Genomic DNA, 16,567 nt, shown 5'->3' with positions numbered 1-16,567 from the left:
AATATAGCTGCCTCTTGAATGAGATGGGGAATGTGGGGAGGATTGTTTTCGCTTAAATGACTATTCAGCTGTTTTACACATTACATAGCACTGATTTTAGGTCATGCAAGGATACACAGCCTGTTTTCTCTCACCAACATGCATCTCTTACAAGATATTACTTCTGTTTTACCATTTCCACACACTACATACTTGAGTATATATTTAGACAAATGAGGTATTGTGAATGAACAAATGTGTTGAAGCAGCCCATAGCTTGGAGTGGAGAAACTTTGACTCTCTTTGATGTGGTGGATTTCAGATCCCAGAAGCCCCAGCCAGCTTGGCCAATGATAAGGGATCATAGGAGTTGTAGTCCAAACTGTTGGTAGGGCAAAAAGTTTCCTATCCAAAATATGTCCCAGCAAAGAAACTGAGAGTATAATTTAAAATAGTACACACATCTATTCAAGATAATTCTGGCACAGTCAGAGGAAAGAAGTAATTTATATGCTGAAGGAAGGATTCTGGCATTGCTGCCAATACCAGTCCATTTTCAGATTACATATTGCTATTAGTTTTATAGCTGGACAATTGAAATCCAGTTATTTGCAAGTGGAACTGAGAGACCACCGTTTTCCAGCCCAGAGATTTATCCTTTACTGCCCTCTGCAGAATTAAACAATGAACTGATTGAATTAAAACCATTTTCTTAACAAAACTTTTTATTCTGCAGTTAGGAATCAGCCTAGGCCACAAAATATTTTTACAGGGTTTCAGAGATTTTTTTTAATATAAAGATGTTATCCGTGCTCGATTCGGCAGCACATATACTAAAATTGGAACGATACAGAGAAGATTAGCATGGCCCCTGTGCAAAACCATGTTTTCAAGACTCACATCTTCAAATACGTATTTTTAGAGTTTGTATGTCTTAGAGCTGTAATTTGCAGACAAAAGCTCAACTGTCATGGCTTGACTCAGGTCCTCATAATTGAAAATTGATGCATTTAAATATATCACTTTTTCTCTGGAGAACTTCATTTTCCTTAGTACCTGTTCAGCAAATTAGGAGAACATGATTCTTATATCATCCTTTTGCAGTTCCATGTTCCAGGCCTGGAGGTGCCTTTTTACCTTTCAGAATCTCATCCGTATTGAGATATCACTGATTCTAGGCTAAGCAAGAGCCTCACAAATTTTTGCACAATATACTGCAAAAGTATCTCCAAACACACTTGATCTGGTTGTGACTTTCAACACATTTTTACACCCTGCCATGATCAGCTGATATACCACACAGTAGTAAACCTCTAAATCTTCCTTCCAAACCCACCGCATGCTTTCAATGATACAAGTGTGACATTACAAAAGACCCTATGAAAACAACGGAGTGTTGGAAAGCGGGTGAAAGATGGAGCTCAACTCATTATTGCAAGGACTCAGCTTGTCCTCAGTAAAGCTGCTGAGGTTTGGAGCTAGCTTAAAAATTAAAAAATGGAAATGGAAACTTGGAAAAAGAAAGGTAGAGAGATGCTAAGAACCAGGGCTCCTAAGCTTTCTGGGAGGGCAAGGAAAGATAGGAAGAAAATAAAATAAGCAAAGCAATTAGATAATAAGAATTCTAAGATTTCTCCCCCTGAGGACTCACTAGTGTCAAGTGAGTTCTCACAGAAAGCAGCTTATGCCATGATTCCTAAGTTCTCCATGGGTGCAAGGGAGAAGGGAGGATATTGAGGCTCAGTTCCTGTTTCCTATTCTTGGATTTTCCAGCAGTAGATTTAATAGTGAAACACTTAAAAACAGTCTTATACTGAATTCTTCCCTGGCCTCCAGGGCCTGTGGGAGCGCTTGTATCATGGCTCTCCATCTATTATTATATTTCATGCTGTGTTTTCCTTTAACTTGGAGGTCCAGTTGGCATCAGGATTGGTTCATTTCTGGTGCCATCAGTCGTAAGCTTGTGTCATCTTTGTCTTGGCTTTGTTACTCAAAGTGCTGGGGGTTCTCCACAGCTCCATCTTTGGCCTTCTGGGAGCCCTGCCCCCTCCTGAAGCCCAACACTTTCCCCAAAAGGAAGAATGCCACAGCTCCTACATGGATGCAATAATAGACGGAGCTCCAGTAACGAACGGTGTCCTCAAAGGTGAGCAGCACAAAACCCATGCACATGTAGTCGTAGGCCCTCATCTTCAGGAACCACTGCACCCAGTCACCATAGACACGTCCGGAAGAGGAGAGGTGTTTCAAGAGCCCACTCTCCATGGCACCCTCTGCTGCGAGGCACAGTGGAATGGTAAGGAAGCTGAGGTAATAGCCAGGATGAATCCCATGCCAGTAGGCTGAGATGAGCATAGTCCAGGCGCTCCTGAAAAGAAACCATTCTTATTTTAGTTATTAAAATATTAATATCCCACTCTTTATCTCAGGATCTCAGGATCTCAGGGTGGCGTACTGTGTAAAACAAGTAAAACAATACAAAGAATTACAAATTAAAAACAAGAAAATGATTTGAGCAGGCTTCTGAAGCAGCTTAAAAGGCTGAAACAATTAAAATTATGTGCATGTAGATTTGAACAGTTACGCCCCAAAGGCTTTAATAACAAGCCAGGTTTTAAGATGGCACCATAAAGGAACCAATGCTGATGCCAATTGGACCTCCAAGTTAAACAAAAACGCAACATGGAATCAATCCATCAATGGATCCACAAATCCATCAATATTATCACTGTTAATCTGAGAGTTCTCTCCTTGCAGAGTCTACCAGAATCCTTCACAGTTTCCCTCACATTCATTGTCAAGCTCTGATGCCTCCAATGTTGCTATCAGGTTTCGCTACTCTTTAAATTCCCAGAATCCTTCACTATTCATTTCAAACCAAGTCCGCATCTATATCTTGTGATGTCCATATCTCAATGTATCCACTATCATTTGTAATCTTCCACACTTCTATAATTTTGTTCCTTCTATCTTAGTCCATAAGCACCAGCTTTTTACAGTCCTTCTTCTGCATAAAACAAAAGTACCTGTATATGATTGTCTTCATCCCACATCAACCAGCACCATTTTATAGTCCTCCCTGCTAACTACTTCACTTGCTGCATCTATCCTGGAGTGCTTTACCCTACCATTCAAATTGGCCATAAAATACTTTGGGATCATAACTGGCTTACTTATGGAAGCTTCTCCCTGAAAAAGCTCATGTGAATATTTATGCCTTTCTCCAGCTGATTCAGGCATTGTCTGTCTTCATACAACTACTGTCTTAGAATTCACCTTTTTATCTAGTTCCACAAGAACCTGTCATATCAACCCAAACTATCCGATAAACTCACAGTTCACCTTCATATCGACCCTCTCAGCTCACTCTATCTGATTATTTTCTCTCTAACCTAAATCTTCATGTACTCCCTCCTCCCTTTGTGCCAGGTTACTCACTTCATGACGTAAGACCGGACAGGTGCACTTTTGTAGATGTATTGTGCCAACCACCACTGGACACTCATGTTCCAATAGCGCATGCCATCCTTCACCTTGACACAGAAATCTGTGCCATGTGGATCAATATTCTTGATTGTTTCATAATCATAGGTGATTGTGGATGCTTCCCCATCAGCTGATCTGCTTGAAAGAAAACAAAGCATTAATTGTCCAGAACTGACAGATGTAATGCATTCTATCTAAGGCTGCCCCTGAAAGGTTTTCTGGAAGCTTCCAGTAGTACAGAATGTTGGCATTTAGTTGCAGAGTTCTGTAAAAGCTGCACTGTAACTTCTGTAATACAGTGTAGTATTAAATCTTATGTATCTAAAAACCATCCTACATTTATATTATAAATGGTCCTTTCCACCAAGATATGCAGAGAAATGGACAAATTCAATTTTGTAATTGTATGATGTTTGCGAATGAAAAAGCCTTCCCTTCCTTTTCTGTAAAAGATGTAATGTCAGCAACACATCTATTTTGTTAACTGAGGTACAGCTGTATTCAGTTTACACAAAGTGAACAAAGTTAAATGTGCATTTGCATACATTTTAAATATAAAATGCATTTTGTGCATGCATGCATGCTTATGTTCAACTACCCACAATCGTTTGAACTGACAAAGTATCTGTACAGTAGGATTCTCATAATGCAGTTCTCTAAATCTGTACTGGAAATGGAAGCTTATCCCAGAAGACAAATGCCTTCTTGACTCACCTGCTAAGTGGCTCATATTCTACAGTCGGTCCTCCACCTGACCGTGATTTGGCAGCAGTTGGATAAGCACCAAAGGCAGCTGCAATGCAGGCGCATTCAGCGCACAACCAGGCCACATAGAAGCGCATGCGGAAGATGAAGAAGATGGGCACCATGTAGAAGAGGCGAAAAGGAAGCCCTCGTTCGTAGAAGGCATCGCTTCGGACATAATTAAGAGGGAAGAAGTGGGAGACCACCAGGAAAAACACCCCGAAAATGGGGATCATTTTTGCTCTGGAAAGCAGTGGTTGCCAGCTCGGGATGACTGAAGAATCAGGCTGGTTCAGCCAATCATGGTGAGTACGGTAACGATAAAATGGACCTGAATACAAGAAAATGATATTCAGATCCAAGGGCCCTAGGTGCATGTGTAATAAGAGTCTCATGTGTTCAGTAGACTAGGTGTCCTATGCCTACTGGCTGAATCTGGTGATACAACGACACTGTTTTGACCCTTCAGGTCTACAGAAGAAGTACATCCTGGGAAATGATTACCCAGGAGACAAACTTCTCTCTTACAGGCACATTCAATCCTCAGTATCATATGGAGAGAATCTCTTGGTGATGCCACTTCCATTTATATGCAGAATACGCTTCCTTCTCCTGTCTGACACGCTCCAACAATTAGATGTGTATTGAAAGCTTACCTACTTTTCTCCATATTGTACAACCTGTCATCAGATTCATGGACAACAATAGACAATAGTAACAAACTAAATTCTGTTTTTAAAGGGATGGGATTTTTGTTTTTGGTGGGTTTTTTTCATTACAAATGGCACTACAAGATCCTGAACTGTAAATTGCCACTTTATTAGAAGCAGGCAACCCCCCACCCCCCCAGACACACACAATAATAAAAAAAAGAAACGACACTTGTCCCTCCACATTTGAAGCTTTTACTTTTGCGGATTTGATTATTCATAGATTTTATTAAAATGTTCTCTCTAGGAATATGTAGGTCCTCCAGCTCACCAGTTCTCATCTGAGGTTCTTTTTCCTTCAAAAGTAAACTGCAACAATGCTAGGATCTTCTAGACTGCATCCACAATGCAGAAATAATCCAGTTTGACACTACTTTAACTGCCATGGCTCAGTGCTATGGAATTCTGGGAACTGTAATTTGTTGTGGCACCAGATCGTTGCACTGGTGCCACAACAAACTGCAATTCCCAGAATTCCATGGCACTGAGCCATGGCAGTTGTGGTGTCAAACCTCTGCAGTGTGGATACAGCCTCACCTATACTTTGTTTCTAGTCATCAATTTCTGTATATGTAGTCAGAAGCCTCAATAAAAAGGTAATAAAAGGCTTTCAGCCCCTATGGCTACCAAAGGCAAAGTACACAATGTGAGTTTTGGAATACAGACAATATTTCATCTTGCCCTGTTGACTGCAAGTTTCTGAGAGGTAACTCAGGTACCTGTCATGAGTCCCACATAGCAATAACTGTAGCACAGGATCTCCACAAGTCCAGGCATTTTTGGAATCACACCAATCACAGAAGACTTTGAAAATGATGTCACTTCCTGTTTTTTCGCCTGTGTGAATTCTTGCACTTCATTGGCTAAGCTCACCATCTGGGGGAACAAAATTAAACGCATCATGAGAAACAGACTTCCTAAAGTCTCTTTTCTAAATCTGGGGTTGGCAACATCAAAAGACCCAAGAAGACCCAAATCACTGTCCTTGGAGCCTTCTATGCCAAAAATATCAAAATAATAATAATAGTAATAATAATTAAAATAACTACAATAGTAGTAGTAGTAGTAGTGGTAGTAGTAGCAGGAGGAGGAGGAGGAGGAGGAAGGGGGGGAACCCAAAGTAGATGTAATCAGAAGAGCAAAACAGTTGTTTTTAAATGTTAAGAGAACATGGGGTGAGGTAGGGTCCCAGAGTGGAAACTGAAGGGCCCTTGTATCTTTAATGGTTATTTCCTTGCTCACTACACACATTATAACATTAGCAAACCTCACACCTTCATGGCGGCTCTCTTTGTTCAGTTCATCACATCTTCTTTTTGGTATCCCAATACTCATTCATATGCTTATTTACTAATCGTAGCTTTAGCCAATATCCTTGTCTTGTTTCCCAATGGACCATCATTAAAACTGAACTTGCCATCTCATCTCCACACCAACAAAAGTTTATATTCTTATGGACATTCTCACACACATAATGCTATCCCTGGGCTTTCCACTGCACCAAATGCATCTGAGCAAGTAGGCTCAAGCCTATGAAAGCTCATGCTATCAACTTCTATCTTTCAGTTAGTTTCAAAGGTGCTGCTAGATCCCTTTGTATACTCTAATGGTTGGGTAGAAGAAGCATTTTCAGCAAGTGTTGGTTGTGGCTTTATCACATAACCAGGTAATAACCAACACCACACAACCATTAAAGGTAGGATAATCCTCTCCAGTTTTCAGTCTGGCAACCCTATGCACTACATTTAAGCAGATCTCAGGGCCTGGTCCCTTTTTCCCCATCTGGAGGCAAGCGGAAGGAATCTCAGAATGAAAAAACTAGCTTGAAAAGTGTGCATGTGCTTATTTTCTTCATTTTTATATATGGTGCTTTGAATAGTATACACTCAGCTAGTGTGGTTGATGCTTAATGTATCATGTTTACCAGAGACTGTTCTTTGCAATATCAACCTGTACCATCACCAGGAGCTACACCTTGTGACATCAGATGCCCCTTATTCTCAGGTTTTGGCCCAAAAATCTCAGCCCTGACCTGATAACCTTAGTGGAAGCTTCAACCTATTCAAGCAGTGAATTGCCTCTCCAATTCACCCCTTTCATAGGAGCCAGAAAAAAGATGATTCAGGGAATCTGGGAAGGTTGAGGGCCACAAAAACAACTTTAGAGGGCTACATGCTGTGCCCACCCCTTGTTTAACCCATCCACCACACAGCACCAATTTACCTTGAGAGTGAGCAGAAGTTGCACGGCATTGGTGAAAGGGGTTGGCTCTGGCAAGTCAAAGAAGGTCACTGTGCGGAAAAAGAGCAGATAGGAAAAGGTCCATCCAAGTGTCAGATAGTGGCAAGACCTGGTATAGGGTGGGAAAAATAAAATTAAAAGGCTGAGAATTTTTAATTGTTTCTCAGTTTCAACCCTACTATGCATACACCTTGGCACTAAATGTCCCATTTTCATTTCAGGACTTCACTGGTTTGGTCTACAACTCCCAGGATTCCCCAAGCAACATAACCACCGTGCTATGTTGGGTTAATGTGGTGCTGGAGAACAGAAGCATTCTATGGATACCCCGGACTGCTAAAAGGCAAACAAGTGGGTCCTACAACAAATCAAGCCTGAACTCTCCTTAGAAACCAAGATGACTAAACTGAGATTGTTGTACTTTAGAGCGCATCATGAGAAGGCATGACTCACTAGAAAAGACAATAATGCCTGGCAAGATAGAAGGCAGTAGGAAAAGAGGGAGACCACATTCCAAATACAGTAGATAATCAAGGAAGCCACAGCCTTGAGTCTGCAGGGATGATAGGGTGACTTGGAGGTTTCTCATTCATAGGGTTGCCATGTCATAGTTGACTTGATAGCAGTTAATAACAAACAAATAAATAAACCAACATGAATTTCAACAACAACATTGACACACAATGATAAAAGAGATCATTATACTGAGCAACTATTCATGACATGCAGACCCAAGTAATCTTTTTCATTTTTGCCAATCTACCACAAATCACCCAATGATCTACCTGTCGATCCTGATCTATTTTCTGCCCATACCTGCTTTAGATGTCACAGCTAGAATATCTAGGAAACCCAATCTCCAGAAATCCAAACTACTCATAATTCTTTGCAGAACATGGTTTCCTCTTCCAAATAGGCCAAGATGCCACCCTCCCTTTCACAATGCTTCCTGGCCTTTTGCATGATCCCAGAGCTCACAACGTTTCCCTGCTTTAGCCAGCCAGACCAGACTCTCCCCTGCTTCATTCCTTTACCTTGGTGAGATGTTGATAATAAACCATGTTCCCAGGATTGTGATGAGCGAGTGGAGGGTGTGGATGTGACAGGTGGCCAGTGTCAGCCCAAGGCCTGCAGCCGCTCCTCCAAATTGCTTGACTTTTGGCCCTGTGGAGAAGCAGAGGGACTTGTTTTCTCACTGTCAAAAACATGATGAGTTTAAGATTTGGGAGCTTCACTTGGCCACACAACAAAGGAAGCATCTGCATGGTAGAAATAATGCAGTTTGACACGGCTTTAACTGCCATGGCTCAATGCTATGGAATTCTGGGATTTGTGGTTTTGCAATATTTTTAACCTTCTCTGTCAGAGAACTCCGATGCCACAGCAAATTTCAAACCTCGGGATTCCACAACACTGAGACATGACAGTAAAAGTGCTGTCAAACTGCATTAATTCTGCAGTGCAGATGGCAGCAAAAGAAGTCATGGGATGGAACATGTCCTCAGTGGTAGCAAAAGCTCATGGAAGTTACTTTTTCAGAATGCAACTCACAACTACCTGAAAGATTTTGAGAGTGGCAGTAGGAAAAGAGTAATTATTCCAAGCTCTATAATCACAGTAATCAAGCCTGGATGTGATGGATAAGTAACCACATATGGTATAAGATAATGTTTTGTGTCCCCTACTTTCTCCTTTTTTTAACACTCCCCACTCAGCTTAAATGAAATTCTTGACACTTAACAGTGGGTCTAACTTTGAGAGATACACAGAAAGAAGACTGCTACCAGCTACAATTTTTCCTGCTGCTCCAGCTCTGTGATAAGAATAACTACCCGGAACAAAATGCTCCTCTCTCTGCAATTACAGTTGGCCCTCCACATCTGCAGCTTTGACTTTTGCAGATTTGATTATTTGCAGTTTTGATTAATACATTCTAAGAACAACTCTGCCAGAAGTTGACCATAGTGTTATGCTGGAGAGCCTAGAAGTTCCTAGAGAAAACACCTCTCTAGGCATTTGTAGGTCCTCCAGCATGATTCTATGATCACCTTCTGGCAGATGTTGGACACAGAGTTGTACTGGAGATTTCTAGAGAGTTATTTTGTCAGGTAAAAAGAATTGTGTTTTTTAATTTGCAGTTTTTCCACATTTACATGGTTCCTTCACCCCTAACTCCAGCAAACATGGAGGGACCACTGTACTGTGAAAGATCCCAGAGGTAGGAGCCCATTTCTTTGCTCTGAGTTGAGCTCTAAGCAGCAGCAGCAAGCTTGACTGCTAAATCTCAACTTCATGATAGCTTCCCTTCTATAACATGTGAATGTTTCATCCTCCAATTTTAGTACTTACCCCCTTTTTTGAAGAAAAAACCGATTGGGATGGAGACGAGAAGCACTGACAAGTAGATGATTTCTTCAGGTGACATTGTGGCAAGCTAGCAAGAGATAAACAGTCCAAAAAAGTTACATAGATCAAAGCAAGAAAGACTGGAAATACCAGACAGATATATGATCCTGGACCTCCAGCTGATTTTTCAAGCCAATTGTGTGTACAGAGGTAGGGTGGGAATAGGACATGGGAGAGCAGCATGGCATTAAACAGCAACATGATCCTGAAGTTTAAAGTAGCAGTGTCAAGACTATGTCTCCCAGAATTCACCCGACCCTGTGGCTCTTAAAATTCAAAATCCAGGAAAGTAACTTCTCCAAGTTTTGCCTTTCTTCTCCACAAATCCACCCAGCCCCAAGAAAGGAGTATCATGCACAGTCTGCTGTAAGGCCTGTATTTCATTGTCTGTAACTGCCCCATTCTGGGAGTTGTGAATTTTCTTTAGCTAGGATATCTGGGTGCTTGTATCAAAGGACCAGAACCCAAAATGCAGAAGCATGCTGGGACTCAGTAATAATCACTCAAGCTAGCATCTTGTTCACTAGACCCAATGAGAATAGAAGTATTCAATCAATTGTTGAACGGCATATCAACAGGCATATAAAGCTGATGCAGCGATTCCCAAATACTGATCCTCCAAGTGTTTTGGACTTCAAATCCCAGGATTCCTGGATGGTGGCTGGGGCTTCTGGGAATTGAAGTCCCAAATACCTGGAAAAATCAAAGTTTGGGAATCTTTGAGCTAATGGATTCAACAGGTCTACTCGCTCTACTAAAACATGCCACAGGGCTCAGTGTTATAGCTAGGGGGTCACCCAGTGAAATGAGTGGATAATATGAGTCAAGACAGATGGGGGGATCCTTTTTCATTCAATGTATAATGGATGGAATTCACTGCCTTGTACTTGAAGGAGCTTTAAAAAGGGGATAAAGGAAATTGGAGGAGAACAAGCAATCCTCCACAGCTATTATTAGCCAATATCTATTAGTCATGATGAGTGGGAGCTGCAACAAAATGTCATAGTGTGAAGTAATCCTGTTCCACATTCCAGCAGTGACAGTCTTCCAGGTTATATCCATAATTAGGCAAGTTTCTCTTTGGCTACAACGCCCAGAATATACTAGCTATTGTGATCACTCATCGAAGCCTTTAGGCCTCCTTGATTTCTCTCAAAAACTAATGTACATAGTTTTCAACTGTTTTTATCTTTCAAATCTGTTTCACCATGTCAATTATGTTTACTATGTTTTATGTTGTTGTTATTGTTGCATTCTTCCAAGTTGTTTCCAACTTATGGTGACCCTAAGGTTTTCTGGGCCTCAGTGTGGTTATTCATGGGTTTCCATGGTTGAGCAGGGAAGCAAACCCTGGTCTCCAAGGCCTAACTAATCCTATGCTCAAACCTTAACATCTGGCTGTCAATATGTTTTTAATTTATTTAAATTATTTCTTATTGTTTTAAATTGTTTATTTTAATTTTATTTGTAAGCTGCCCTGAAATCTTTTTGATATAAGGTGAAATAGAAATATTTTGGAGCCAGTGTGGCATAGTGGTTTGAGTATTGGACTACAACTCTGGAGACCAGGGTTCGATTCCCAGCTCAGCTATGGAATCCAGTGGGTGACCGTGGGCAAGTCACATGTTCTCAGCCTCAGGGAATGGCAACGGCAAACCTCCTCTGAACAAATCTTGCCAAGAAAACCCCATTATAGGTTCACCTTAGGGTTGCCATAAGTTGAAAGACTTGAAGGCAGAGACAGAGAGAAAAAATATTTTAATAAATAAACGAGTATAGGATTCTGGGAATTTAGTCCAAAAAAGTAACTCTACAATAAGGATACTGTATTTTATTCCCCCCGCCATAACCTGTCTAGACACTCTATTATTTCCCCTGCTTCCAGATGTCAAGGTACACTCATATCCATATCATGGACACTCACACACAAGGTCCTCACTGTGTTCTTTTGAGGTCTCCCTCCACATTCTGATTTTTGCCCTCCTTAAGAATAAGAAACAGAAAGATTTAGGACAGTGGTTCTCAACCTGTGGGTTGGAACCCCTTTGGGGGTCAAACAACCCTTTTACAGGGGTCGCCTAAGACCATCGGAAAACACGTATTTCCGATGGTCTTAGGAACCGAGACACCGTAATTTTATGGTTGGGGGTCACCACAACATGAGGAACTATATTAAAGGGTTGCAGCATTAGGAAGGTTGAGAACCACTGATTTAGGGATAAGAAAAGAAGATAAATAGGGTCATCATTCCTCCTCCTCCTGAGCAGCCAGCTCCATTGGGCTTTGCCTTTCCCCAATTTCATCCCACAACCATTCCATTCCACCTACATCATGTTCCAGGCTGTAGACAATGGAGAGATGAGAAGCAAGAGCATGACCACATCAGCACCAGCAAATTTCAGGCTTCTCCTTTCTGAACTATTTCTGTTCTAGGTGGTTAAGATAAGAAGAGTGACAACATCTGACTGCATTATTGCATTGCAGTGGTATTAAATCTGATCATTAGATGATGATGATGATGATGATGATGATGATGATGATGATGATAAAATTTATTTGTATCCTGCCCCTCTGAGAACAATCGGGGCGGCTAACAAGTTAAAAATATACAACCTATCAAATATGTTGTATAAAACCAAGAGCTTGTGCCTGAGTTTTCTTGTTTTCCTTTGCCCTCCCCACTCCAGCTAGAAAGTATGTAGCTGATCACACTCTGACCAGTTTTATGCTCTTTGCACAAACTTGCTTCCTTCCAGTTGCTTTATCCCAGTGTCCTTGTCCTAATCCCTCATCACACTCCCCACCCTGTGCTTTCTATATTTAAGTAGGAATCCTTGGGCAGATTAAAAGCAAGTGCTTTTCTAAAGATGCCAGCCAGACACATGCAAATAGAACGGCTTCAAAGAAACCTTGATACACACCCTCCCCACCCTTATTTTCTTACCCATATGGATCACATTGCAGAAAGAAAACCAGGGTACTCTGCCTCACTCACTACCCCAGCCACTCACTCCCTGATTCAAAATGTAATATATATTTTTAGATTTTTACAGAAAAAAGGGGTTATTTTGGACTATGACTCTCAGAATCCCCTGGTTAGAATGACTTGGCGGGCAAGGAAAATAAAGTGCAAGACCCTGGACATGTGACTAGCAGGGTGCCATAGGGTTCTGTCCTGGGCCCAGTGCTATTCAACATCTTTATCAATGACTTGGATGAAGGAATAGAGAGTCTGCTTATCAAATCTGCATATGACATCAAATTAGGAGGAGTAGCAAATACCCCAGAGGAGATCAAAATTCAAAATGACTTGAATAGATTAGAAAGCTGGGCCAAGCTAGTAAGGTACTGCACTTAGGCAGAAAAAAAAAATGAAATGCATAAATATAGGATGGGGGACACCTGGCTTAACAAGACTACATGTGAAAGAGATCTAGAGGCCCGAACAGACAGTCCAAAATAAAGCTGCTTCGGGTCAGTTTGAAGGTATGCTGTTTAAATGATACACACATCTTAAGAGGCCAGAAGCTGCATCAAAGCTGTGCTCCAGTCCTTAGGACACATGCATCATTTAAACAGCTTCAAAGTGACCCGAAGCAGCTTTACTTTGGCCTGTCTTTTCGGGCCCTAGGAGTCCTAGCTGATCACAAGTTAAACATGGATCAACAGTGTGATACGGCAACTAAAAAGGCCAATGTGATTCTAGGCTACATCAATAGAAGTATAGTGTCTAGATCAAGGGAAGTAATGGCACAACTCTATTCTGCTTTGGTCAGGCCTCACCTGTAATACTGTGTCCAGTTCTGGGCACCACAATTCAAAAAGGATGTTGAGAAGCTGAAACGTGTCCAGAGGAGGACAAGTAAAAAGGTGAAAGATCTGGAAACTATGCCTTATGAGGAAAGACTTAGGGAGCTAGGTATGTTTAGCCCGGAGGAGAGATGGTTAAGAGGGGATATAATAGCACTGTTTAAGTATCTGAAGGGATGTCATATTGAGGATGGAGCATGTTTTCTGTCGCTCCAGACAACAGGACCTGGAGCAATGGATTCAAACTACAGGAAAACAGATTCCACCTAAACATTAGGAAGAACTTCCTGACAGTAAGAGTTGTTTGACAGTGGAATACATTTCCTTGGAGAGTAGTGGAGTTTCCTCCTTTAGAGGTTTTGAAACAGAGGCTGGATGGCCATCTATCAGGGGTGCTTTGATTGAGAGTTCCTGCATGGCAGGGGGTTGGACTGGTTGGCCCTTGGGGCCTCTTCCTACTCTCTGATTCTATGAGGCTGAAAATGATTCAAGGAAACTGGCTTATGCACTGCCGTTTTACTACAAAGCAAACTCAGAATGTGGGAACATGTTCCCACTTAAGCCCAATTTGCTGTGATTTGCCTCGACATCCTCAGTAATAGTGGGGAGGAGTCCAGGGTTGCTGAGAATCTGGAAAACCAGGGACCCACCTGGATCTTACGGTAAGTGTAGACTTGCTCTTCATAAAGGTGTAGAAAGAGAAGAAAGAACCATTATGGGACACAAGGAGTAAAAGGAAGTTTTAAAAACACACAAACCAGAAGAGTTATGTGCTTGAAACGGAAATTGTGGTGAAATCAGATGTTCCTCTTTAGGTGAAGCATGTAAGGAATTCAGGGTGAAGTTAAGAGTAGCAAAATATCTCTGAGAAGAAGTTTACAGCCCAGTAAACTGAGTCCCAGTCCTGGGAAAAGAGTGGGATACAAACAAATATAATAAATAAACAAACAAACAAACAAACATACATCCCTATCAAACCACAGCTGGGTGGGAAAATCTGCATTTATTATTGAGGGGTGAAGAAACAAAGCACTAATAATTTTTAGCAACAGTTTGTGGAAGAAGTAGCCTTTGGACCATTATTTCTGTCAGGGATGATCACCGCCTTCTTTCAAAACATGTGCAAAATACCTAATGGATCTTTGCCTCTCCAACTCAAGGGCCTTTCTAGAAAATGCAATGCTTACCCTATTTTAACCTCTGCCAAATTCTCCGGTCCCTGCTCCCGATTCTACTCAGATGTGCTTTGGATCTCACCCCAGATTCAGAACCTCTGACTATGGGAGGAATGGATTTTCTCCCAGTGAATAAAACCGGTAAACAGTGCCAGCAAATCTGGGATTAGAGGAGAGGACTAAGAATTCAGGAATCTAGGAGAGAAAAACAAATTGTTTCAACCCCCATCCCAAATTTTGGGTCTAGACTTCAGTCCAAAACACACTGAAGAAATAATCCAGTTTGAGACCGCTTTAACTGCTCTGGCTCAGTGCTAGGGAATTCTGGGAACTGTAGTTTTTTATGGCACCAGAGCTCTCCAACAGAGAAGGCTAAATGTCTCTCCAAACTACTATGAATCTCTCAAGTGGGTTAGAAAGGAGGAGGAAAATAGCCCTGTCACTCCTGAAGAGGATTTTGCCAACCTAAAAGTGTGACAAACATCTTTGTGTGGCCTTCGGAAGGCTTTGTATCACACAGCTCCGAGGGTATTTTTTTTAAGGATGATGAGGCACATTATCTTACCTGATCCCAGAACAAATAAGTACATTACATGACCTGATTGGAAAGGATCCATGCCTGCAGATCAGCAACACATATCCTAAACCTGTCAGGGACCATTCAAAGATATAGCCATGTTAGTCTGTAGAATCAGTATGTAAAGAGATCTTGTAGCACCTTTGAGACTCACTGAAAGAAAGAAGTTGGCAGCATGAGCTTTTATAGACTAAAGTCTACTTCCTCAGATGCATTTGGGGAATTGGAGTTTGTTGTGGGCCCAGAGCGGAGCAAAGCTCCAATTCCCCAAATGCATCTGAGGAAGTAGACTGAAGTCTACAAAAGCTCATGCTGCCAACTTCTTTCTTTCAGTGAGTCTCAAAGGTGCTACATTCTCCCACATGAACTCAAAGCTGTCCTGCAACCCGTCCCTTTACACTTCTCCTGATCCAGAGGACCCAGAACTCCAGGCTTTTCAAGGCTGTGTTTGTTATTGTGTTGTTGTTGCATGCCTTCAAGTCTTTCCCCTCTTATGGCAACCCTAAGGTGAACCTCTCATGGGGCTTTGCCATTGCCTTCCCCTGAGGCTGAGAGAGTGTGACTTGGTCAAGGGCATCCAATGGGTTTCATGGCTGAGCGGGGAATCGAACCCAGGTCTCCAGAGTCGTAGTACTGAAACCACTAGGCCACGCTGACTCCGAGGGTGCATCCACACTGCAGAAACAAAGCAGTTTGGCGCCACTTTCTCTGCCATGGCTCCATCCTGCAGAATCCTGGGACCAGAGTGACCAGATGTCCTCCTTTTCCAGGCCATGTCCTGCACAGCCTCCATTCCAGCCACTGCTAGGAAGGACGAGTGCTTCTAGCTCCTGCCTCTTCCTTGAGGAGCCTGGTCCTCCTTTGGGGCTTCGGCAGAGAAGGGCTGGAGAGCTTTAAGGCTAGAGATCCATCCCCGCAGGGTCCCAGCGAAGGAGGAGCGACAGCACTGAAGGCAGGATCCTACAATGCAGAGGCACCCGAGACCCCAATGGTCCAGGAGATGGAGCCCAAGCGCTGACAGTGGCCCCAGTGCAGGCGCCCCTGGCCAGCCTAGGCCCCTGGCTCCTCCTTTCCCCCAGCGCCCTGCACTCACTCACCTCTCAGGGAAGGACCTGTCCAAACACGTGTCGCCCGCCTGAACGTGGGAACGGACGGAGGAGAAGGGGACGCCCGGGAGGCTCAGCCCATTGCGAGGCCCATTTCTGGGAGGAGCAGAGCGGGAGCCCCGAGGAGGAGAAGGCGCTCCGCTAGGATCCACTACTCACAGCCGCTTCCTCTCCGTCCGCACCTTCTCATTCACCCAGCCCTAAGCCCCGCCTCCCGCCATCCCTATTGGTCACCTTCGCCGTCACTCCACAGCTCAGGCCTTTGGATTGGAGGTCCTTCTCACCCTAGGCTCTGCCTTCCGCCATCTCTATTGGTTACCTTTTCCGTCACTC

At 42.6% G+C, this 16,567-nt stretch overlaps 1 protein-coding gene and 1 non-coding gene across 3 annotated transcripts; one reads left to right on the top strand and one right to left on the bottom strand.

Annotated features, from left to right (window-relative positions):
- Nucleotides 1-693: 693 nt before the first annotated feature.
- Nucleotides 694-16,403, bottom strand: MBOAT7 (membrane bound acylglycerophosphatidylinositol O-acyltransferase MBOAT7). 2 transcript variants are annotated; one of them, XM_089480463.1, is made up of 8 exons: nucleotides 16,226-16,403; nucleotides 9,510-9,594; nucleotides 8,195-8,324; nucleotides 7,143-7,269; nucleotides 5,639-5,795; nucleotides 4,180-4,540; nucleotides 3,418-3,603; nucleotides 694-2,347 (listed from the first exon to the last, which is right to left on the bottom strand). In XM_089480463.1, exons 2-8 carry the CDS (start codon nucleotides 9,583-9,585, stop codon nucleotides 1,966-1,968), a joined length of 1,419 nt encoding a protein of 472 aa, XP_089336589.1. In that variant the 5' UTR covers nucleotides 9,586-9,594; nucleotides 16,226-16,403; the 3' UTR covers nucleotides 694-1,965. The 2 variants fall into 2 exon arrangements, with proteins under 2 accessions (XP_089336589.1, XP_089336590.1); XM_089480464.1 differs by having other exon boundaries at nucleotides 3,418-3,600; nucleotides 16,226-16,402.
- Nucleotides 789-899, top strand: LOC149303699 (U6 spliceosomal RNA). The gene has a single exon (XR_016272040.1). It is a non-coding gene; the product is annotated as a U6 spliceosomal RNA (small nuclear RNA).
- Nucleotides 16,404-16,567: the final 164 nt, after the last annotated feature.

This window comes from Sceloporus occidentalis, unplaced genomic scaffold (genome assembly GCF_023333645.1).
Source record: "Sceloporus occidentalis isolate IW3139 unplaced genomic scaffold, rSceOcc1.0.p SCAF_14, whole genome shotgun sequence".
Classification (NCBI taxonomy): Eukaryota; Metazoa; Chordata; class Lepidosauria; order Squamata; family Phrynosomatidae; genus Sceloporus; species Sceloporus occidentalis.
The sequence above is the reverse complement of the archived record's forward strand: the minus strand, read 5'-3'. Positions and strand labels throughout refer to the sequence as shown.

Excerpts from the sequence above, each read along its gene's own strand:
- MBOAT7 (XM_089480463.1), bottom strand. The coding sequence starts at position 9,585 with ATGTCACCTGAAGAAATCATCTACTTGTCAGTGCTTCTCGTCTCCATC. Across the intron at positions 8,325-9,509 it reads TTTTTTCTTCAAAAAAGGGG|GGCCAAAAGTCAAGCAATTT; the intron begins GTAAGTACTAAA and ends GCTTCTCCACAG. Across the intron at positions 3,604-4,179 it reads GAATATGAGCCACTTAGCAG|CAGATCAGCTGATGGGGAAG; the intron begins GTGAGTCAAGAA and ends TTTTCTTTCAAG.